Source organism: Oryza glaberrima, chromosome 12 (genome assembly GCF_000147395.1).
Source record: "Oryza glaberrima chromosome 12, OglaRS2, whole genome shotgun sequence".
Taxonomy (NCBI): Eukaryota; Viridiplantae; Streptophyta; class Magnoliopsida; order Poales; family Poaceae; genus Oryza; species Oryza glaberrima.
Window position 1 is genome coordinate 20663552 of NC_068337.1, and position 23698 is coordinate 20687249.

Sequence of the window (23698 nt, forward strand, 5' to 3'; positions counted from 1 at the left end):
TCCATTACCCTCGATACGTGTTCAGCATATTGCGCATATTTGATCTGTTCATACTTTACTGTCTAGTTTACATGTGTAGATCTAATGATGCGTTTATACTAGTTTATATTTGCAATGTCATGATTTATTTATGGAATAAATTAAATTATTATGTGCTTATAAATTCAACTTATGGCTTGTTGGGCTTTAAAGGAGGCCCATAACGTTAATGCTGATTAAAGTTTAGTATAATCTATGGTTTAGCTAATGCAATTTATTAAATCAACGGTTGTATCTTTCTAATTTTGACAAATAGACATACATTCACAAAGTATGAATAATTCTGCACCAATCACCCAACTGCATTGTAGATCGTCTCAACAAGAGAAATTGCATTGGCCAGGAAATATAAACTGTATCTTTGGTCACACTCCGAAGACCCTGATCATATTTTTTTTCAATTTCTCTTATTAATTAATTAATTAGCTAGGTTTGGATGGGGCCGTCTTAAAGAAAACATTGGCTGGCAGCACATTCCTTTTTCCATGCTGGACTTAGAGAGTTCCTAGCTTCAAGCCTTCAACTGGCTGCAGGATACTTTTCTTTGGTGTAGGCTACAATAGTTTTGTCTCCGCTATGTAGCAACTAACAAACTCCTTCTATATTTGCTTTTGCTTTCTATTAAAGGAGGAACCTGCTGGTGGCCCTCTTTCTCAAAACTAAAAAGCAAAAACAAATTCTATTTATACAAAAGCACGGAGCAATGAAACTTCCACCCTTTATAATGTACACTACAAATTGCCAACAAAGGTTCAATTTAAGAGTAGTTTTAAGGTCATGGCCACATTTTTTAGTGTTAATTAATTTATGGTACCTTAACACTGAAGGAAATACCGAAGGAATCCATATTTTCAGTACAAAATATAATACTTCTCGGTGCCTACTATAAACAAATCTCTCAACTAAAACCACATATATACATAGTTTTAAGGTCATGGAGAAGGCCACATTTTTTAGTGTTAATTAATTTATGGTAACGTAACACTAAAGGAAATACCGAAGGTATCAACAGTTTCAGTACAAAATATAATACATCTCGGTGCCTCTAAAAGACTATAAAAAAATCTCTCAACTAAAACAACATAAATACATAGTAATAATTGCAGTATTCAGCACACATCTAAAAAGCAGTTTGACAACAGATCTTAGGAGCTTTAAGCCCATGATCCCCCAAGTTTTCTCTCCAATCTCCATTCCTTTCTTCCGGTAACAAATGGACCCAGGTGCTTTTCTTCTCTTTAGCATCAGTCCCTTGCTTGTTTGCAGTGCCAAGCTTGGGTGCTATACCTAACTTTGGTGCTGGGTGTGGCATTGCTACCAAATTGCTCTCTCTTCTCTTGGTATCGGCACAAATGCAATCTAGGATACCATTAAAACTCATTCCCCAGCAATAGCAACTTGTCTACTCATCCATCCATCACACAAGTTACTAGCAATCCACGAGAGAACGCCGAGGAGAGGAGAGCAAAGCCATGGAGGCCACGGCGGTGAGCATTGGCAGGTCCGTGCTGAAGGGAGCGCTTGGCTTCGCCAAATCCACCTTGGTGGAGGAGGTTTCCCTGCAGCTCGGCGTCCAGCGCGACCAGGCGTTCATCAGGGACGAGCTGGAGATGATGAACTCCTTCCTGATGGCCGCCAATGATGAGAAAGATGACAACAAGGTGGTCAGGACCTGGGTGAAGCAGGTCCGCGACGTGGCCTACGACGTCGAGGACTGCCTCCAGGACTTCGCCGTCCGCTTGGGGAGGAAGAGTTCATCCTGGTGGCGCAGCCCTCACACGCTGTGGGAGCGGCGCCGCATCGCCAAGCAGATGAAGGAGCTGAGGGGCAAGGTTGAGGATGTGAGCCAGAGGAACATGCGTTACCAACTCATCAAGGGCTCCAAGCCTACCGTAGCTACCAATGTCGCACCCAGCAGCACTGCCCGTGCGACCATGTCTGGCGTGCATGAAGAACGGTGGCAGCATGACAAGGCAGTAGCTGGTCTGGTTCGGCTGGTCATCAAAACCAAAGTCGATGAACTTAGAGTGATTGCGGTGTGGGGAACGAGTGGTGATATCAGGGAAATGTCCATCGTTGGAGGGGCCTATGATCATCTCAAGAGAAGCAACAAGTTTGAGCGCTGTGCCTGGGTTAATTTGATGCATCCTCTGAACCCAACAAAGCTCCTGCAAACCATTGTTAGGCAATTCTATGTAAGATCTCTTCAGGAGGCTGGCAAAGCAACTCCGTCGTGTCAAATTCTGAGTAGCATGCTGATAAAGGAAGATCAGGGTTTGGGGTTAAAGGAAGATCATTTGAACGATGAGTTCAATGAATATTTGAGTGACAAGTGCTACCTCGTTATGCTTAATGACCTATCAACCGCTGAAGAATGGAAGCAAATAAAAATGCTCTTCCCAGACAACAAGAAAGGGAGCCGAATCATAGTGTTCACACAACATGTTGAAGTTGCAAGCTTTTGTGCTAGGACCGAGGAGGTGGCACCCGAGCACATGCAGCTGTTTGCTGATCAGACTCTTTATGCTTTTCGCTGTAAGGTACTCCCTCCGTTCCAAAATGATCATCATATAGTTTTTTTAGTTATTTCTAAATAATTATCATATTTGTGTTCATTCATTAGATCTATTCGTTATTTGTGCATTGGAGTAAATGGACATTGATGCATGTATCAATGCACACAAGTATTTATAACCCACATGCAATATCTTGATTTGCTATTGGCTAGGAAATAGTGGAATGGTGCATGCATCGAGTTTGTTGCTAGAGTAAATATAGTATGAGAGAGTTATTAGCTTTTCTTGGTATTGGTGTACCTATGAAATATGTAGATCAATTTGGAATGGAAGGAGTAATACTAAAAAAAAAAATCCTCAAAAATGCACTGAAAAAGAAATATTCTATATATCATCATCCGTTGAAAGCCTACTCTTTTCATTCAACTTGTCTGCTAATTAAATCAATGTTTTATCTATGTCATTATGTACAAAAGAAACTAACACTGATTAATAGTACGACATAGCTCTGTCTCTTTCATCTCTAAGAGCATCTCCAGCAAACATATATCATATTCGCTATAGTTATAATTCAACAATTCTCTTTTAAAAAATAACAGCTCCAATAAATCGCCCTACTCAATTTTAGGTACTCCCCATAGTGAGTATAATCGACCCCAAATTTTGGGTGCCCCTGTCCCACTCCCTATGCCAGCCAAGACTTGTTGATCGCCAGGGGCGGAACCACCCATTAGGCAGGGTTGGGCGGCCGGCCCAGCTATGGCCCGCGCCGCCCCAACTCCCCATATCCTTCTTGGGCCGCCTACCACCACATCCAATTCACAATTAGCCCATAAAGAAGCAGCCCAAGTGTCCAATTCAGATTTTCTGGGAAATCAAGAGTTAAACTCACGCCCGTGATGCCTCGGTACCCAGCGCCATCATCTCCGCATGCCGCGTCTCGCTACCCACACGCGACGCCTCGCTACCCGCACGTGACGCGTCGCTTCGCTACCTGAGCGTGCCTAGGCTAGCCGCCGCCCGCTGGCGCCTAGCGACGGCCGACACCATTCGCTCCTCTTGCTCGGCGCCACATGCGCCAACTCGACGACATTACCTCGCCATCGCCCCATCCCTACCGAGTTCCGGCCATTCCCGCGCCAACGCCGCCGCCCGGCCATCGGCAGCACGCAGCACCACAGGCCGCAACAGCCAGTAGCCCAGTAGCTTGGGGCGGCTTTAGCATCGGCCATCGGGCATCCTCGCGAATGCTCACCCCCATCCCCTACTATAGTTAGGTGCCTAACGTTTTTCTCTCTCTCCCTTCTAAGCAAAATAATAATCATCTTATTCGGGGTATGTCTTCTCATATATTTATTTTTTTAAAGATATCTATCAACCATGCTTTATGAATTGACTCATATTTGCAAATTGATACGTTTACCAATATATTTTTATGTATGATGAGTTATTTGTGGCGCAAAAATTATTACTTTATTATAATATCGTTTTTGTTTGCTTTAATTTATTGATTATACTATATGTTTATGTGATTACAACATAAATATAGTATTTGTTGCATTTAGTTGTTCTTATTGACACGAGCATCTTCGCCCTATCTTTAATTTAATCCTGTGTCCGCCACTGTTGATCGCTATCATTTTCACTGCATCCTTCACCTTCCTCTCCTCCCCACATCCCTCATCTTGCTTGGCCTTCGCCTCCTGCGACCACCACTTAGCTGGCCATTGCTCTTTGCCCCGTCAAGCTCCAACCTCTGTTGAAAGCATATTTTATTTTGCATGTTGGAACGGCAACTCCATCTTAAACTTAACTGCTTAAAAGCCAACAATTTGTAAGCTATATAAGCCAAAATGCCGGCTTATAGGCATACTATACTAAGACTGTGATTAATTTGCTTGTATTTAGTATTATGCAATACGGTAATACTTTGAGCTCAACTTTAACTTATCCTACATAACACATTTTTAGAGGATTTTGAAGTTCAAAAATGTGTAGATAGGTGCATTTGCACTTATCTGAAAATTCCCAAGGATACTTGATTATTATGTACTATAATCAGAATTCCACCAAATTTACAGATTGATAAATCTTTTAATTGATTGGGCAAGTAATATATGGAGTAACACTTATGGGTCGGGAGGCATTTAAAAATTAAGTAGTTCAATTGAGATTGTCTTTTCATTAACGAATGGTAACCTATTTATACATCTACAAGAGATTTGTCTTGGGAAACAACTAAGTATTATCATAGGAAAGTAGACAATTAGACATCATCATCATCTAATATTCTAAATAATAACTGTTCTCAAGCGGTTGGCTACATTTTTTTGCTGTTGTTTCATTGAAAAGTTCTTGCAACCTTTTTTCCATTAAGGGCATGTACGATTCCTTTTTAACTCTCGTCTCGTCTTAAAATATAATGGTGCACACCTCTCATGCGTGTTTAAGAAAAGAATATTGTTGATAATATTTTTTTTTGTGTGTGCAGTGTGCTAAAGATGGAGTAGATTCAATGGAGGACTCATCTAACTTAAACGAAGACACTACATACAACGCTGTAGAAGGAAAGAGCCTCCCTCGCACATATTCAATGGTAACTGCTTTCAAGGAATCTGAGATCGTTGGGCGAGTTGATGAAATAAAGGAGATTATTGAACTGATTTCAAAAGGTAGCCAACAGCTTGAGAAGATCTCAGTGTGGGGAATGGGTGGTATTGGGAAAACCACTCTAATTCAAAATGTCTACCGAAGCGAAAAGGTTAAGAAGATGTTTGATAAGCATGCATGTGTCACGATCATGCGCCCGTTCAATCTTAATGATCTTCTTATGAGCTTAGTTAGGCAACTAGAAGATTCAAAAACTTCTGGAGAAAAGGAGTTGGCTAGCATTTTAGAAGGAAAGAAATACTTGATTGTTCTTGATGATGTATTATCCACAACAGAATGGAATGCTATAGAATCATATTTCCCAGCAATGGAAACAGGAAGCCGGATCATAATCACCACAAGGCATCAAAGTATTGCTAAGCATTGTTCAGGGGATCAACAAGGAAAAATATATCAACTCAATCGTCTAGGAGACAACGATGCAAAGAACCTTTTTGCAAAAAAGGTAACCTAAAAGCATATATACTTCTCTCCATTGCTACGCACATTCCTACTTCCTAAAAGCATATATAAGCATGAAACTTTTATTTATTTCGGTCTAACCATTTAAAAACTATTGGTGGTTAATATTAAAAAGTAGTTTACAATTGCAAGTATTTGCATTATCTTATTTTATACTCCCTCCGTATTTTAATGTATGACGTCGTTGACTTTTCGACCAACGTTTGACCATTCGTTTTATTCAAAATTTTTGTGCAAATATGAACCTAGGTTCATTTGCACCTCCAATCTGTACCGTTTGAATGCTCTAAGATGTGTGCTAGCAAATGTCTCTTTCTCCTCTCAAATCATAGTTATTAAAGGAAGGAAGGGACATGAATAATACATAAAGGTACTGTGTTTCCTGCCACCACTTTTTAGCCTTCCAAGTTTGCCCTTGACATGGTTCCATTCCATTTTTTTCTAATGCATATAAATTAAGGATGCCAAATTTTGTGCCCCTATATAACTATATGTACATTTAGACCTTTCCCTAGTACAATGATTTTTGTTAATAGAACTTGTCATACATTGATATATCTGCAAATGAGCTTCAAACAGCGACATTCCAAAACAATTAAGCCACCTATCAAGTTTAGATAACACTGTAGAAAAGAGCGAAATATGAAATAGCCAATTATCTTCCCATAAGAAGAACAACTGAATATGAAATATATTGTGTCATTATACAATAGACTTATGTTACATATCCATTGTTTAGAAAAATTATTTATTCTCATTTTATCGGTACAAAATGACGTTCACAGATCATATCTTAATACCTATATATATCCATACTGACACTTGCAAAAAAACCCCTCAATCCTCCAAAAGGACATCTATAAATGATTATCCATCATCAAAATGACATTTACACAATGGTGCATCTACTATATCTCCATTTTGACATTTGACTTAATGGAACTATCTCCATTCACAAAGGGCATGTTGACGAAAACAATATAACTTGCAAAAATGACATTACATCTACAGACAACATATATTTAAATAACATTTGAGAGCTTGATGAATCTTCAAATGATACTAGCAAATTAATGATGTATCTGTAAACGAAATTTGCTAATGATATATTGTTAAATGATATGTATAACCGATATCTTTGTTAATGAACCTTTGCTAGTGACTCAACCTTTAACTGATATATTCACAACAAATATATCGGTAAAGTATATGTCATCTGCAAAAGACATATGTCAATGAAGTAGGTTTACAAATAATATTTCTCTAATTGACATTCAGAGCCAACAAATTAACTAGGTGATCAAGAGAATTTATTAAAATTTGTAATGCACATACATGCATAATTTTTCACATGGAGAGAGGGAAGTACTAGTTGGAGGGCATCTTGGGAAAGCTACAGTAGAAAACGTACACAACATGTACCTATTGAACCCACCAATGCACAGCCCTATATAGCAACTCCATCAGATAGGTACATTTTGATGGTGGTTAGCAAACATGATGGATCACAACTGCATTGGAGTCATATGCACACATGTCGACCAGGGGATTGAGGTGCATATGCACCACGGATCATATTATCCAGCTCATATATATATATATATATATATATATCTATATATATATATATGTATATGTATATATATATATATGTATGTATGTATGTATATACGTACATACGTACGTACGTTAGTCTTCTAGTTTTACTAACCCCTACAAATGTACTACTCCTTATTTGCATACCAACATCAAAAACATTTGTACACAACCATACGTACATACTTACACACAAATAACAGACATACATGCCTCACCACCAGAGGTACGTGGTGCGGTAGAGTTGTGAATGTATAACTCAATCATAGTATTTACAAATATTACACATATGGGTAGTGGGTGCACTTTTAGGGGTTTAAATACCACTGGCCTCTATCTCTCTTAAGCTTGTGTTAAGGGAGTGTACTTGTACGCGCGCGTCTGCTTAATGTGCGTCTGGATCTTCAGTGTAATAGAAAAAAAAGAGCAATTTACAATGGAAAGAAATAGGGAATTAAAACCCAGATTCCAATCATAGCAACTGTATCATATTAACTACTTTATATTAGAATTAACAATTATATTGGTCATAAATGGTTAGCTAATCTTATTGTAGCATAATATTTTGAATCTAGCCCAGGATAGGCTATGCCGGAACTATATTTTGAAACTATGTATAATACACATAATCCAAATTAAACAATAGAAAAAAGAGATACACTTCATTTCATTTTTTAAACTTGTATGCTTAAACTACAGTAGAGTTAAAGAAACACCACTTGGGGGTGTGGTGGGGTGTGGTGGGGGGACCACAAGTGGTTCGGTGTTAAAGTCGTGGTTCCCATGATTCTACCTTGCCACACGTTTCTTCACTAGATGTACAACTATTGCTTCACAGGTTCTGGGATTTTTGTTGTTCTCGTTATTTTATTGTTGTTGTTGATTGCATGAAGCATGAGAAGTGGATCATGATCCATGTGGTTCTGGGCGCACCTTAGGCCTTTTGCAAGTGGGTTGTAAGTCGGATACTTACTATTTGAGTGGAAAAGAAAATCAAAATTGTTGACCTAAAACTCTCTATGCAGCTTTAAAATATTTAATTTTATTTTTATTCTTGAAGTTGAAATAAATTATAATTTAAAATTTAACCAAAATTTGAAACTTTATGCAAATTGAGAACTTGCTATAGAAAATTTAAAAAACTCTAAAAAAAATCAAAACATCAACTCAAAATAACAAACTTGCTCATATTTTAAGGCTTTCTACCCAAACTTTATAACTTTCAACTCAAATTCTGAAATTTTCAAGTCAAATTTTGTAACTTTGAAGTCATATATTCAAAACTACATACCCATAAAAACTATATGAAAAATATGATACTCTGAACTCAAAATTCAAAACTTTGTACTCACATATTTATTTATTATATAGTACAGAAAGTTAGTATCAATGAGAAAGTTCAGACAATCTAATTGGATGAAGAAAAACTAGACGAAACTTGTTGCCCGGGCAGCTTAGCGCATGGTTGCAGATGTGACTTACCTCCTATACAGTACGCGTATTAGCAAACACCTACCCACCAAGGTAATCATAGTTATGCATGGTGTGCATGCCTAGTGATGTGCACGTCTGTCAGGGTTACGGATAAGGCATACCTCCTAACCTACGACTTATGGAATATACCGATAAGGTATACCTTCATGTATATGGATCGTTCCTGCAAATATCGTACAAAAAACGCCCCAAATTATGGAAAATATCTCCACGAGTCAAGTGATTTCCAAAGTCCTACACGGAGGGGATAGAATTTCGGTTATGCTGTATCAGATCACATATCCTCAGACTTTTCTTGGGGGTCAACATGATCCACGGTATAGAAGGGACCCCTGGGAGGGGTATCAGGCATCTAATTTTATCGCCAACACACCCACCAAAGTTTACGAAGATGGAGTACGCGGAGCCAAGTCGCTGGGAGATCTCGTCGAATCTTTCGACCACGATCTTGTTGGTATCGCCTATTTCGACTACTCTCTTTGTAATTTGTTCTCGTCATCATCAATCCCATATAAACTGGACTAGGGCTATTACCTGATAAGGGGCCTGAACTAGTATAATCCTTGTTTTTTGTCTGCTTGATGTCGTATTACGTAGACCCTCATTCCAACGTACCCCAATACTCTACTCATCCGGTCCGTGAGTATCACTCGTCGACAACGTCTTCTATGTAATTAAAAAAAAGACAATATTTTTCTAATTCTCAAATCAAGATGTTATACGGTAAATTACTGCAACAATATGTTCAGAAAAATTCAGTCGTAGCCAAACCCTCTGCTGTTCGATTTATCACCCTAAATTACAATACCTGACATTTTTAACCTTGAACATTACAAACCGGATGAATTACCCCCAAAGTTGGTTTGATGTTGGTTGTGGTCCTACGTGGCGTATCAGCCCCACAAGTCAGTCTCCACCTCATCCTCCTCCTATCAGGCTATTGGGATCCACCTATCAGCTGCTATCTCCTTTCTTCACCTAGAACACAAGAGCAGTCAATGCTTAGGCACTGCTATTGGAATCCGCTAGGCTGCTCCCCTTCCTCACCGCGAAAGCCAACTCCACCCCTCTCTATTCTAGACTGGATCTAGATGCTCCCTCCACCACCAATTTGGACTATGCCGCTACGCCTCCTCCTCTTCTTCTTCCATCGCTGATTAGATCGTCACTACCTCTTCTGCTCCGGCCGCCGCGATGTGGGCAGGCAGCGCAAAAGGGGTGCGGGCAGCTATGGCAGCACCCCCTTCTTCCCCATCTACAGCCAAGGCATTTCAGCAACAGCAGCTCCACACACATGGTCAACACCGGGGTTCCTCTGCTCCCTCGCCACCCCATCGAACGCCCGAACCTGTTGCTCCCGTATGGCACCTACGACCCCATGGCTCAACGCGGGCGACGGTGAACTCATGGCAGAGGTGGGACGGGTGGCTTCAAACTCACAGTGGAAGTGGTGAGATCAACGACGAGATCCACAACCTCAACACCGCTTGCATCCACTATCTCTGTCACGGTGCGTCACTTCTTCTGACCTCAGTTTTGCTCTCCTCTGTTAGTTCCACTGCCTCGTGTCACCCCCAAATCTCAGCGCTGCTTGTCTTGGCTTTGCCTTCGGTGCACGTCTGGTGGAGATGGTCATCGGCGACAGTAGCTGAGATCGAGCGAAAGAGAGGATGGGGAGAAGAAGACGGATTGGGCTGACAAATGGGTCCCATCATTCTTTTATTTGTTTTGGCTAAATAGAGCTGCCACATGTGTGGCAGATAGGATCAAAACTGCCTTGGGTAAGTCGTCCATTTTTTAAAGTTTAGGGTTAAAAAAATGTTTGGTTTTGTAATTTAGGTGGGGGTGGGGGTAAATCGAACCGTCGCATAGGGGTAATTCAGACTTTTTCCTTTATTTTGGCTACACCCGACAAGGAACACATAAGTGATATGCTGTGAGTGCGTGAGGGAGGCATGTATCAGTAGTATGTGCAATAAAACTTTATGCCAACTTGCAAATATAGTTCTACTATGAAGCAAATATGTTCCTACTATGAGCTGACCTGCTGATACATACATCTGTCATGTCTTACAACATACTATGACTCTATGAGCTGTTACCCCCCCCCCCCCCCCCCAATCGGTGAAAAATACTTACCATCACACTAGCTAGTGCAAATCCTCATCATATATATATTGCCAGCTCGAAACTGGCACTCACTGTCGGTTTGGGAACCAGCAATATTGAAATGGACCTCAGTGATATACTCCGTATGTTTGAGCAGTACTATCACTTGTAGAGTAGAAATTGTTTTTTTTTAAAAAAAAAATCAACGCATAGGCTAGCTCCAGTAGTGCCGACCGTCACCCACTTCCTTGATGGCTTTTTGTGCGAGCAGTGACTCCTCGAGGCAGTCAAGCATTGCTTAGAGTGGTAAGATCTGGCCCTATCCCACCTCCCATCTAATGCTCATGCCCACAACCCTTGCCATCGCCGTTGCCCGTGCTTGGACCGGCTAGATTTGATGGTCCTGGGCTGGCTCAGGGCAACCCGATTCATTCCTATGACCAATCATGCTTCCATTTCCCTTCACTGTCACTAGTAGCCCTAGTGCCCTACTATGCATTATAGGCCAGCCAGATATAGCCCTCCTGTGCTGGCCCTCATTGTGCTCAGGTATGGAGGGAGAGCAGTGGCGGCATGCTCGAGATAGAGAGAGATGTTGACCAAGAGTGAGAAGTTGATTGAGAGACTTAGCATGCTAGTTCATTGGATGTCTCATAGCCCGTTCAGCTTGGCCTTCGCTTCTGCTTTCTCTCGTGAAACGGTAGTGAAGGGTGAAGATAAAGCTGGCAATATAGTGTCACTTCCGGGTTTATAAGAAAAACTGGAAAAAAAACGGTATAGTGATACTTCTGCTACCTGTTTTTCTCATGAATTGATCAATGTTATTATTTGAGCATCGGTTTTAGGTTAATCAACTACATTGCACTGGTTCGGATTGATGTTTCTACACTAGTGCCAGTTACTCCGATAAATATTTGCAAGAAATTATTTTATGCACAATTAATTAAAAAAAGAAGTATTTACTACTTAAATTATACACGTTTCAGGTATTTAAGGAGTCAGTAAATTTGGATCAAGAAGATCTTGAGTTGATTGAAGAAGCAAAACTGATTCTAAAGAAGTGCAAAGGACTTCCCCTCGCAATTGTCACCATAGGTGGTTTCTTGGCAAGCCGGCCCAAAACTGCTTTGGAGTGGAGGAAATTGAATGAGCATATTAGTGCAGAGTTGGAGACAAACCCAGAGCTTGAGGCCATAAGAGCTGTCCTTAATATAAGCTACGACGGATTACCCTATCACCTCAAGTCTTGCTTCTTGTACCTGTCCATCTTTCCTGAAGATGACAAGATTAGCCGGAAACGTTTGGTGCACCGATGGTGTGCAGAGGGTTACTCAAGGGAGCTATTGGACAAATCTGCAGAGGAAATAGCAAACAACTACTTCTTTGAACTCATAGACAGAAGCATGATCCTACCAACTCAAAAATCAACTTACAGCAATAGAGGAGCTGATTCTTGCCAAGTCCACGATATCATGCGCGAGATAGCCATCTCGAAGTCAAAGGAGGAAAATCTTGTTCTTAGACTCGAAGGGGGTCGTAGGCTACACAATCATGACACAGTTCGGCATCTTTCCATTACAAACAGCAGCGAGGACCGGGAGACAGATGTCGGTGAATTGAAGACAACAGTAGACATGTCCCGAATAAGATCATTAACAGTGTTTGGGGAGTGGAGGCCATTTTTCATTTCTGACAAGATGAGGTTGTTGCGTGTGCTCGACTTGGAAGACACAGAAGGTGTACGTAATCACCATATTAAGCAAATAGGGGAGCTTCTTCACCTTAGATACCTTTCTCTAAGAGGATGTATGCACATTGCTTACCTGCCTGATTCTTTGGGTAACCTAAGGCAACTGGAGACACTAGATGTCAAAGATACGTTCATACTCAGGTTGCCAAAGACCATCACTAATCTTCGCAAGCTGAAGTATCTCCGTGCAAGTATAATCCTCAATGTCAATGAAGTCATAACAGAGGAACTACCAGAGCTCATGAGGAACAGGCTATGCATTTTTACCGCTACGTTGCTGTTGTTTTGTCTGGCATGCACAAGAAGTTCAATTGGTATGCTGGATGATGAGTTTAATACCCGTGATGTCTGCATCTTGGGTTGCTGCAGCATTCTCCCTAGAATTGCTATGCTCCTCGATGGGAAGGGTGTAGTAGCACCAAGAGGGCTGAGGAGACTGACAGCCTTGCACACGCTAGGTGTGGTGGACATTTCATGGCAGCCATCAATTTTACAAGATATCAAGAGGCTCACCCACCTGCGCAAATTGGAAGTGACCGGTGTCAACAAGAAAAACAGCAAAAAGTTTTTATCTGCCCTTGCCGCTCTCAGCCGCCTGGAATCATTGTCACTGATCTCGAAGGGGAAGCCAGGTCTCTGGGGCTGTCTGGATGCTGAAGAAAAGTTTTCGCCACCTAAGGATCTCAAGAGTCTGAAGCTGCACGGCAATCTGGTTGAGTTGCCAAAATGGATCGGGAAGCTCAACAATCTCGTGAAGCTGAAGCTATCAGAAACCGGGCTCAAGGATCATGATGCTGCTATACAAGTCCTTGGTAAGCTACGAAACCTGACCATCCTATGCCTGCCGCACAAGTCATTTCACTCGCTTGAGGGTGGTGAACTCAATTTCTCGGAGGGATCTTTCAAAAGCCTGGTGGTTCTCGAGCTTGACTTCAGTGGGAGCAAATGCGTCAAGTTTCAACAAGGAGCATTCCACAATCTTGAGCTACTGAAGCTTCCTGGTTATATTGAAGAAGTAGAAACTAAGTTCTCTGGGCTAGAATTTCTCCCAAGAATCAAGGAAGTCCGGCTCCGTGGTTTACTTTATAACGAATACGAGCAAGCCGCACGAAGATTGAAGGAGGACTTGCTGGCACAGCTTTCCGAGAACCCAAAGAAACCAATCCTAAAGATTACCCTAACACCTCGAGTCTTGCCTCTTTCCTGAAGATGACAAGATTAGCCGGAAACGTTTAGTGCGTCGATGGTGTGCAGAGGGTTACTCAAGGGAGCTATTGGACAAATCTGCAGAGGAAATAGCAAACAACTACTTCTTTGAACTCATAGACAGAAGCATAATCCTACCAACTCAAAAATCAACTTACAGCAATAGAGGAGCTGATTCTTGCCAGGTCCACGATATCATGCGTGAGATAGCCATCTCGAAATCAAAGGAGGAAAATCTTGTTCTTAGACTCGAAGGGGGTCGTAGGCTACACAATCATGACACAGTTCGGCATCTTTCCATTACAAACAGCAGCGAGGACCGGGAGACAGATGTCGGTGAATTGAAGACAACAGTAGACATGTCCCGAATAAGATCATTAACAGTGTTTGGGGAGTGGAGGCCATTTTTCATTTCTGACAAGATGAGGTTGTTGCGTGTGCTCGACTTGGAAGACACAGAAGGTGTACGTAATCACCATATTAAGCAAATAGGGGAGCTTCTTCACCTTAGATACCTTTCTCTAAGAGGATGTATGCACATTGCTTACCTGCCTGATTCTTTGGGTAACCTAAGGCAACTGGAGACACTAGATGTCAAAGATACGTTCATACTCAGGTTGCCAAAGACCATCACTAATCTTCGCAAGCTGAAGTATCTCCGTGCAAGTATAGACCTCAATGTCAATGAAGGCATAACAGAGAAACTACCAGAGCTCATGAGGAACAGGCTATGCATTTTTACCGCTGCGTTGCTGTTGCTTTGTCTGGCATGCACAACAAGTTCAATTGGTATGCTGGATGATGAGATTAATACCCGTGATGTCTGCACCTTGGGTTGCTGCAGCTTTCTCCCTAGCATTGCTATGCTCCTCGATGGGAATGGTGTAGTAGCACCAAGAGGGCTGAGGAGACTGACAGCCCTGCACACGCTGGGTGTGGTGGACATCTCATGGGAATCATCAGTTTTACAGGATCTCAAGAAGCTCACCCAACTGCGCAAATTGGAAGTGACCGGTGTCAACAAGAAAAACAGCAAAAAGTTTTTATCTGCCCTTGCCGCTCTCAGCTGCCTGGAATCATTGTCACTGATCTCGAAGGGGAAGCCAGGTCTCTGGGGCTGCCTAGATGCTGAAGAAAAGTTTTCGCCACCTAAGGATCTCAAGAGTCTGAAGCTGCACGGCAATTTGATTGAGTTGCCAAAATGGATCGGGAAGCTCAACAATCTCGTGAAGCTGAAGCTATCAGAAACCGGGCTCAAGGATCATGATGCTGCTATACAAGTCCTTGGTAAGCTACGAAACCTGACCATCCTATGCCTGCCGCACAAGTCATTTCACTCGCTTGAGGGTGGTGAACTCAATTTCTCGGAGGGATCTTTCAAAAGCCTGGTGGTTCTCGAGCTTGACTTCAGTGGGAGCAAATGCGTCAAGTTTCAACAAGGAGCATTCCACAATCTTGAGCTACTGGAGCTTTCTGGTTATATTGAAGAAGTAGAAACTAAGTTCTCTGGGCTAGAATTTCTCCCAAGAATCAAGGAAGTCCAGCTCCATGGTTATTTTTATGACGTATACGAGCAAGCCGCACGAAGATTGAAGGAGGACTTGCTGGCACAGCTTTCCGAGAACCCAAAGAAACCAATCCTGAAGACTAGCGGGTATTTTTAGCTGATCGAGCTCCATCGCAAATAATTGATGATACTGTTGTGTCCCTTCTGTTCTGCTGCTTCTGGATTGTTGTGAATATCTATATCTGTCTATATTAACCCCGTGCTTAGCTTTCCTCTTTGCATCTGTTGTAATTGTTCAACGAACAACATAATTTTCTGTTCTATGGAATATTTTCCTGAAGCTTTCCTTAATCATAAATGCATGGCACTCACCAATTCAATTATCAGAAAGCTAGGCTACTAGTGTATACTCATTTGTGCTACAGCAGTATTGGGTCAGTTTGGATGGATCAGGCCAAATGTGTGTCGTTTGTGAGTCATGTAGATCAATGCATGTTGAAAGATCTGAGAAGTGTCGATGGCTTCTATATGTCTCCGATAATGCTGGCAATTATAGAAGCTACTCAAGAAAGAGAACTGAAGTTAATACAAAAACCTACTCGAATTAATGTCATTCAATGTCGTCTTGTTTGCCAAATGAGAGACTGAAAATAACGCTGTCAAAGTGGAAGAGTGTAGCCAAAGCACCCCAGACGCGGGAAATGGACCAAGGCAGTTGGGCCTATAGCCTTCAAGAAGCTAGGCCATTGCCTTGTGCTTATCAAGCCCGAGATCTTATTTTCTGATTGGGCCGCTACCAACGGTAGCGATCTGAACTTGAATAGGTGCAGAGATGGCAACGGGGAATTCCCCGTCGGAGGTTACTCCACCATACCCGCCTCCGCGGTGGAGAATTTTCCCCATCACCATCACCGTGAAATGCAACGGGGCAATATCTTTCCCCATCACCGCCTCCGTGCGGGTAATTTATCCCCGTGGAGCCTCCATCCCCGCTATCAACTTACTCAGCAGTCAACATGTATGCATTTCTCATATCAAACAATAAAAGATTAACACTCAAAATAGCAATTCCAGCCATCAATTTCAGCACATCAACAACAACTACAAGAACACAAGTTCACAAATTCAGATCACAAATTCGCAAATGCACATCATCAACAACTACAACAACCTGGGAGGCTGGGAGTGAAGGGAACGGGACGGCGCAGCGTGGCGCTGGGACCTGGTGCGGCGGCCCGGCGCTGGCGCGGACGGCAACACGGCGGGCGCGGCGGCCCGGCGCTGGCACGGACGCCTACACGGCGGGCGCGGCGGCCCTGCGCACGCAGGCGCGAGATCGGGAGCCGGCGCCGCTCAGTCGCTGTGGCCGATGGACGGCGCCGTGGGGATTCGGACGAGCGGGGCAGACGGCGGCGTGTGGACTGGGGAATGGGGACGAAGGGGATAAGGATTGGAATGGTTAGGGTTACACAATTGCTTTATATACTCTATGCTTTGGGCCTGGTTTTTATGGGCCATATGGGCCAAATACACAGGATATTACTACACACATACTTTTATATCGGGCCTCCACGGAGGGCGGGGACGGGGGACGGTGAACCAAACCCGCCCCCGCCAGACCCGACGGAGACTACTTTCTCTCCATTTGATTCCCCCATGGAGACACAATTGATACCATCACCATCACCTAATGGGAGAATTCTCCCCGGGGGACCGGGGACCGGGTACCCATTGCCATCTCTAAATAGGTGTCACCGTCTGGCCCTGTTATTTCTTTCATCAACTTCCTCATTTTCCGTTATCACGTTTTTCAAAATATTAAATGATATTTTCTTTAAAAAAAGTTATATAGAAGATGTTTAGAAAAAGAAAATAAATAGTTAATATTTAATTAATCGTGTACTAATTGCTTGCTTCTTTTTTTTTCCGCTAAAATGCTCATTTCATTTGAGCGAACTAAGAGCATCACCAACAATATCCTAAATTTTATTCCTATATTTTTTATTATGGGAATTATAAATATAATTTAAGGTGTTAAAATTTTTCTCTCTCTAAGAGATTACGTAAAATTGGTTTCCTAAATATTAAAAAGGTGGGCCACAATAAAATCTCCAGCGAAAAATCTATTTTGGGCTCCTTCCTCCCGCAGGAACGCGATTGCGATCTCTTCCCGCGCGTGAAGTGGCACAATTGAGAGCCAAAGTGTGTCCCTAGAAAAAGAGTACGATAATCCCGAAGTAGGGAATAGAGAAATTTGGGAATGAGATTAGAGAATATGTTGGAACAAATTTTTAACCAAAAATCCTCATTTTTTTGACAGGGAATGATATACAGATTTTGTTGGTGATGCTCTAACACGGATCCAAGCTGAAGAAGCCCATAAACTATTGGAAAAAAGCCACCATGCTTTCCCTTAGAGTCTATCTATACTGCCGCCGATAGAGTTTATTTTAAGTGAAAGATCTATAGATGTAACTATTATGTAACTACACCCGAGTTACTGTATTTACACTACAAACACACTATATCAATTTACTAGCACGTAAATTGATTTCAAGAAAAAAAAAGTAGTGCTAGCTTGGTTGTAACGGGAGGACCATTATTGCGAACGGCAGGATTAATTCTCAACTCTGTACTTTTTATCCAAACATCTCGTCTACACAAATTTTGAAGCAAATTCAATGGTTGAAAAATCGACATATTTCTTCCCATAAAAATCTCTTTCTTCTAAACATCCTCCTACACAAATCTTGAAGCAAATACCATGATCGAAAAAATACAGTTTTTTTCTTTAAAGGAAAAACCGTCTACTACGTACGTGGACGATGGACAATTGGAAAAATATCACTTTCTAAAATATATGGGTAAAGATATGAACTAGTAGGGGCATGTCCATCTGATTCGATCAAAACAAATTAAATGATGGCGCATGATAAGGCTATATATGTCATTTGTAGGTTGCCAACGAGTGGTTTGTGTGCCATTTTAGATTTGTCGCCTGGACCATCGCTATTCGGTTTTAACCGTGCAGCTAGCTATAAGATAATTTTATTATACGATATACATATGGAGAAAATAATTAATGTCTTTTAAGATTCATGTTTTTATTTATGTATAAACATACAAGCATACATGAGTGATTACAATGCTTAGAGCTCAATTAACTAGGATACATCTAGTTTTACAAAGAAGCCCCTTGTGAATGGGCATAACATGCTTTTACTTAAACATTTGACAAAAAAAAGATCTAAGAATAAGAAAAAGCAATCGGGTCCTCCTCCCACATCTGTCTTCAACATCCACTCTGAAAATCCCAAGCTTGACGCCGGCAACAAGGTGATCAGCTGCAAAGAGATCAATGTTAGTGCAAATTAAATGTTCATATTAAGATACAAATTAATTACCCCTACGGTTCTATAATTCTTAACATTTTGGACAAGGTTGAGATCAAAATTTTGTAACTTTGATTATCAATAACTTTATAAGTATTTTTAGTAGAACAACATATTTAGATTTGTCTTTCAAAGTTCTCTGATAAAAGTAAACATGCATTTATTTATTGTATATATTATAATAGAATAAGAAAGTCAAACATATATTTTAAAGACCGTATCATTTTTTAAAACGTACGTCAAAAATTATAGAACCGGAGGGAATAAATTGCAAACATCAAATTTTGAGCGTGACTTAACTGGTAACTTTTTTTTAACCTATTTAATTATCGGTTCAAGTTTTAAATTTAGTAAGAGGTTTTGTATTTACAGTTAATTATTCTTCTAGTGTGATGGAGGATCTAGGCGTGGCACACGCATGCCATGCTGACCACATCAGCTGCATGCCTACAATCTTGCGTTCGTTCGTTATATCGGTCCCCCGCGGTCAGGTCCATCGTATCAGTACGATGAGTAAGTCACAAACGTTTCGACCCATTCTTCCGTGAGTGCAACCGTATTCGATCGATCACGAGATGGTGCGCGATGTGTGAGACGAAGCCTTTCGCTTTGATACACAAACTATATGATATACTCTGTGTTTCGCTACGAAATGTATGGATAAATTTGCATCAAAAATATTATCCATGAATAACCGGGCAAAACGATTTAATGTACATCTAATTGGACCATCGCGGTCGGACATCGGCGTGCAACACGCAGTGTTCGTGCGTTTGTACTAGCTCCGTGATAGATACTCTCTCCGTCTTTATATTTGACGCCGTTGATTTTTCAAAATGTTTGACCGTTCGTCTTATTTAAAAACTTTTGTGAAATATTTATTTAAAAGCTTTTGTGAAATATGTAAAACTATATGTATGTATAAAAGTATATTTAATAATAAATTAAATGATAGAAAAAATTAATAATTACTTAATTTTTTTAAATAATACAAACTAATCAAACATATTTAAAAAAATTAAGGGCGTTAAATATTTAGAAACAGAGAGAGCATACAGGTAGCCCTTTGCCTCGCCAAATTAATTAAGTAGGCAGCGAATATCTTGGCGTTAATTTGGTTAGCTTGCTGGATGCATGGCTAGCAAGCAGCTTCGTCGTTGCAGGCAAGTTTCACTAGCTCACGGAACAGAAATAATGCGTATGTCGATATCATGTCTCACCACGGGACTCACGTGTGCAATCCTGAATGAGATTCCGAGAAAAAAACCGACGAGCGATCGATCGTACGCACATTATCATCACGTACCGACGAGCGATGACGGCAACGTACGCCCTGGGTCGCTAGCTAGCTACTCCCTCCATTTCAGAATATCCATAGTCGTTGATTTTTTTAAAATATGTTTGATCATTTATCTTATTAAAAATAAGTAATTGTTAATTTTTTTCCTATTATTTGATTCGTTGTTAAATATACTTATATGTATACATATAATTTTACAAATTTTATAAAAGGTTTTAATAAAACGAAAAGTAAACATGTGCTAAAAAATTAACAGTGTCAAATATTTAAAAACGGAGGAACCAACTTGCATTTAACGTACATCGGCGGCTGCGACGTCGCTGTGCGCGCCACGGTAAAACCGCGATGGCTACCTGACTTCCGCCTACGTACTAAGGTAGGCATACAAAAATTGATGTTTACCATATTGGCGATAGTTTTTTATTTATAAAACGTTTCAAATAAGAAAATGCCTCTCGTTATATTAGCAATACTTCTTTTTATTAGCGGTGCTTCTTTATTTGTAATATCTGTCCATTCCAAATGATTGGGAGTACTGGTTTACCGTTATGATTCACTACTGTAGAAACCACTACTACGAGAAAGATTTTTATGTGTGATCAAAACCGGTTTTCTCGTACGGGTAGGCGGCCTGCACGCACCCAGGGGTCTGTGCGGGTTGCGCACCCGCACACGAAAATTTCGCTTGCGGGTGCTTATGTCGTCAGCACGGAAAAACAAAAATCTGAAAAAAAAAAGACTTCAAAAAAATGAAAACCCTCATCCTCGTTGTTGTCATCGGCCGAGGACGTCGCTCCCACCCTCCTCCTCGTCGTCGGCCGAGGACGCTGCTCCCGCCCTCATCACCTCCACGCCGCACGACGCTGGATCCGAGCTCCCCTCCGGCCGCACCACCACCGCCGGATCTAGGGAGGGAAGGAAGGGGAGGGGGAGGGGAGGGGAGCCAGGTCCTGCGCGCCGCCATCACCGCCGCCGTCGGGAGGAGAGGACAGGCTGTGCGGAGAAAGGAATCGGGTCCATCTGCAATCTAAATGGGTTCCTGTGCAGGAAAATCATTTTTTAGCGGTGAATCATCTTTACTGGGTTGGCCTAAAATCACATTAGTCCCGGTTCAAATAGGAACCATGACTAAAGAGATCTTTAGCCCCGGTTCAAAAGTGGCACGACATTTTATAATTTTTAGTCCCGGTTGGTAACACTAACGGGGATTAAAGATGGGTATTTAGACCCGATTGTTTATACCAACTAGGACAAAAAAAAAAACTGCAGCCGCAGCACACGCGCGTGACACGCCCCCGTCCTTATCAACTCGCGCCCATCCTCCTATGCTTATCAACTCGGCCTCTCCTCCTCCACTATTCCCCCCCCCCCCCTCGATTCACAAATCACCGATCTACTCCTCCTCCCCCCGGCCCTCACCTCTCCTCGATCCCCACCTCCCCTTCCTGGCCCTCCCCATGGTAGTCGACGCGCGGCGGCAGGTGGTGGTGCGTGGTGGAGGGCGGTGGTTCGCGTCGGCGGGTGGTGGTGCACGGCAGCGCGCCAGGAGCGGCGGGCCGATGGGAGGGCAGCGGTGGGCAGAGGGGAGGATGGAGGCAGGCAGGTGGCTGAGGGCGGCTGCGGGAAGCGGAGCCCTCCCCTCTGCCGTAGGGGAGGCGGGAGGCGGCAGCGCCGGATTTTATTTGTTCTTTTTCTTTTTGAGAATTTGTGATTCATTGGATCTGAGATGTATAATTTGCGATGTATTTTTTTGAGAATTTTTTATGTGAATCTATGATTTGTGATGTTACTTTGATTTGGGAATACATAGGGAGCAACTCGATTTGGAAAAATCAAAATGCAAGCAGCAAAGAAACAATGACAAAAAAAGGGGGGGGGGGGGGAAATGGTAACCAACCGGAACTGCCGTTACCATCCTTAGTGTTGAAATAACCGGGACTAAAGATGGATATATTTAGTCCTGGATTCGTAGTCCCGATTTGCAACCCGGGAGCAAAGGGGTTGCAAACCGGGACTAAATAAGGGTTTTCCAGGAGTTACAGAAATTAAATGTATATAGTATTTGCTATATTTACTATTTTTGCCACTATGTTTGTCGGAGTGTGTACATAGATAGCGGCCATTCGATGGGACCGCTTCCTATGAGTTCGGGGGGTATCACACGTGAGGGAGCGCTCGGGTTCCCATTGAGGACGGAGACAAATGAACAAACAGTAATTATATTAGTTCAAGACATTCCGAGGTGTAACACTCTACTCCTGTTGTATCAGTGTTCTCTCTCTTGTCAGTGAAGGATCTTACAAAGTTTATGTCAGACTCAAAGTAGTTAGTAACCATGACAAGCAAGTTGAATTGGTTCCGCTCGCGGGCTATTCTCCGGAAAGTCAATTTGCTATGTACTATCATTTGGCTTGTCAAAAATTGAAGCAAATGGCCAAAGAGTTTTCTACCCTGACACATCGGTGGCGATGGATAGAGCGTTCCTTAGTTCCCATGCTATCTTGGATGTTGAGTTTTCTTTATTTTCTTCCTTTTGTTTGGCTATGCACTCCTTGGGTGCAGCGGAGGTGCTTGCAAACATGATGAGTTTTAATGAAGCTTTCACCATCTTAAAAAAATAACCACTACAAATTGGATTCAATGAAGGAAAATCATCAGAACCCGCAGTACCAATTAAGAAGCATTGAACGCCACTTCTATAATCCGGAAACCATCAGAAGTAAAACATTCTCTATATTTGGTAGCACATAACTAAATAAAAGGGTTCATATTTCTAGTTGTCAAAACTCTCTCAAAGTGTCAGAACACACGAGTATTTACACTACGGATAAACACTCCTAGTTTAGAGTTACATGTGTAAAGTAGGCTAGCTAAAATTTCTCAAGAAGTCGTTCCCGACCATGTCACAAGTGTTCCCACGTGTAGGCATGTTTCACGGGACGCGTAGATCGATCGAGTTTCGTTTCCATCTGTACGTACGTAGCCCGTCGATCGATCGATCGTCCCCTATAAATTGGACATCCTGGACATGCTCTTTCTTCAGACACATCTCCACCCTTCCTAGCTAGCTAGCTTGCCTAACTCGTACGTGCAGCTAGCGAACTGATCAGTGGAAGCAAGTAAGTAAGCAGCACACACTGACACTAATTCAGCCATAATGCTCACGGCCACGCAGACTCTGGCGCCGGCCGTGCGGCTCTCCCCGAGCCATGGCGCCCCTTCTTCCTTCTCCAGCCAGCCGCGCCGCGCCGCCGCCGCCGCCGCCGTCTCGAGAGTAAGCTGCACCCGCGTCGGCGCCTTGTCGGAGGTCGTCAATGGCGAGCTCGTCGTCGGCGACCAAGAACAGACGACCGACGACCTCCTCACGCGGCACAAGAAGGTCGTCGCCGACTACACGCTGAGCGCCACGGTGACGGTGAGCTTGAAGCAGGACGATTCCACTCCCCGGAAGGTGGCGGACATGGTTAATCGAGACTGGCTTTTCCTTGATTTCTTCGGCTCGCATTCAGGTGATGACAAGCTCTGTAGTTACTCGATCGATATCGTACCCCCTCTTTCGCGCCATAATCTTGAACATGGACACTGATTCCCCTTCGAAAAAATATCTTAATTTGAGAGGATGCTTTCCACTGGGAGCTAGTAGCATTAAAATGTCCT

The 23698-nt window shown here is 42.3% G+C and overlaps 2 protein-coding genes across 2 annotated transcripts; both read left to right on the forward strand.

Moving 5' to 3' along the window:
* Positions 1-1298: 1298 nt before the first annotated feature.
* LOC127756606 (disease resistance protein Pik-2-like) lies at positions 1299-13843 on the forward strand. The gene is made up of 3 exons (XM_052281957.1): positions 1299-2579; positions 5047-5670; positions 11873-13843. The coding sequence occupies exons 1-3, from the start codon at positions 1512-1514 to the stop codon at positions 13841-13843; spliced, it is 3663 nt and encodes a 1220-aa protein (XP_052137917.1). The 5' UTR covers positions 1299-1511.
* Positions 13844-13970: 127 nt separating this feature from the next.
* On the forward strand, positions 13971-15678 carry LOC127756607 (disease resistance protein PIK6-NP-like). The gene has a single exon (XM_052281958.1). It carries the CDS (start codon positions 14040-14042, stop codon positions 15504-15506), a length of 1467 nt encoding a protein of 488 aa, XP_052137918.1. The 5' UTR covers positions 13971-14039; the 3' UTR covers positions 15507-15678.
* Positions 15679-23698: the final 8020 nt, after the last annotated feature.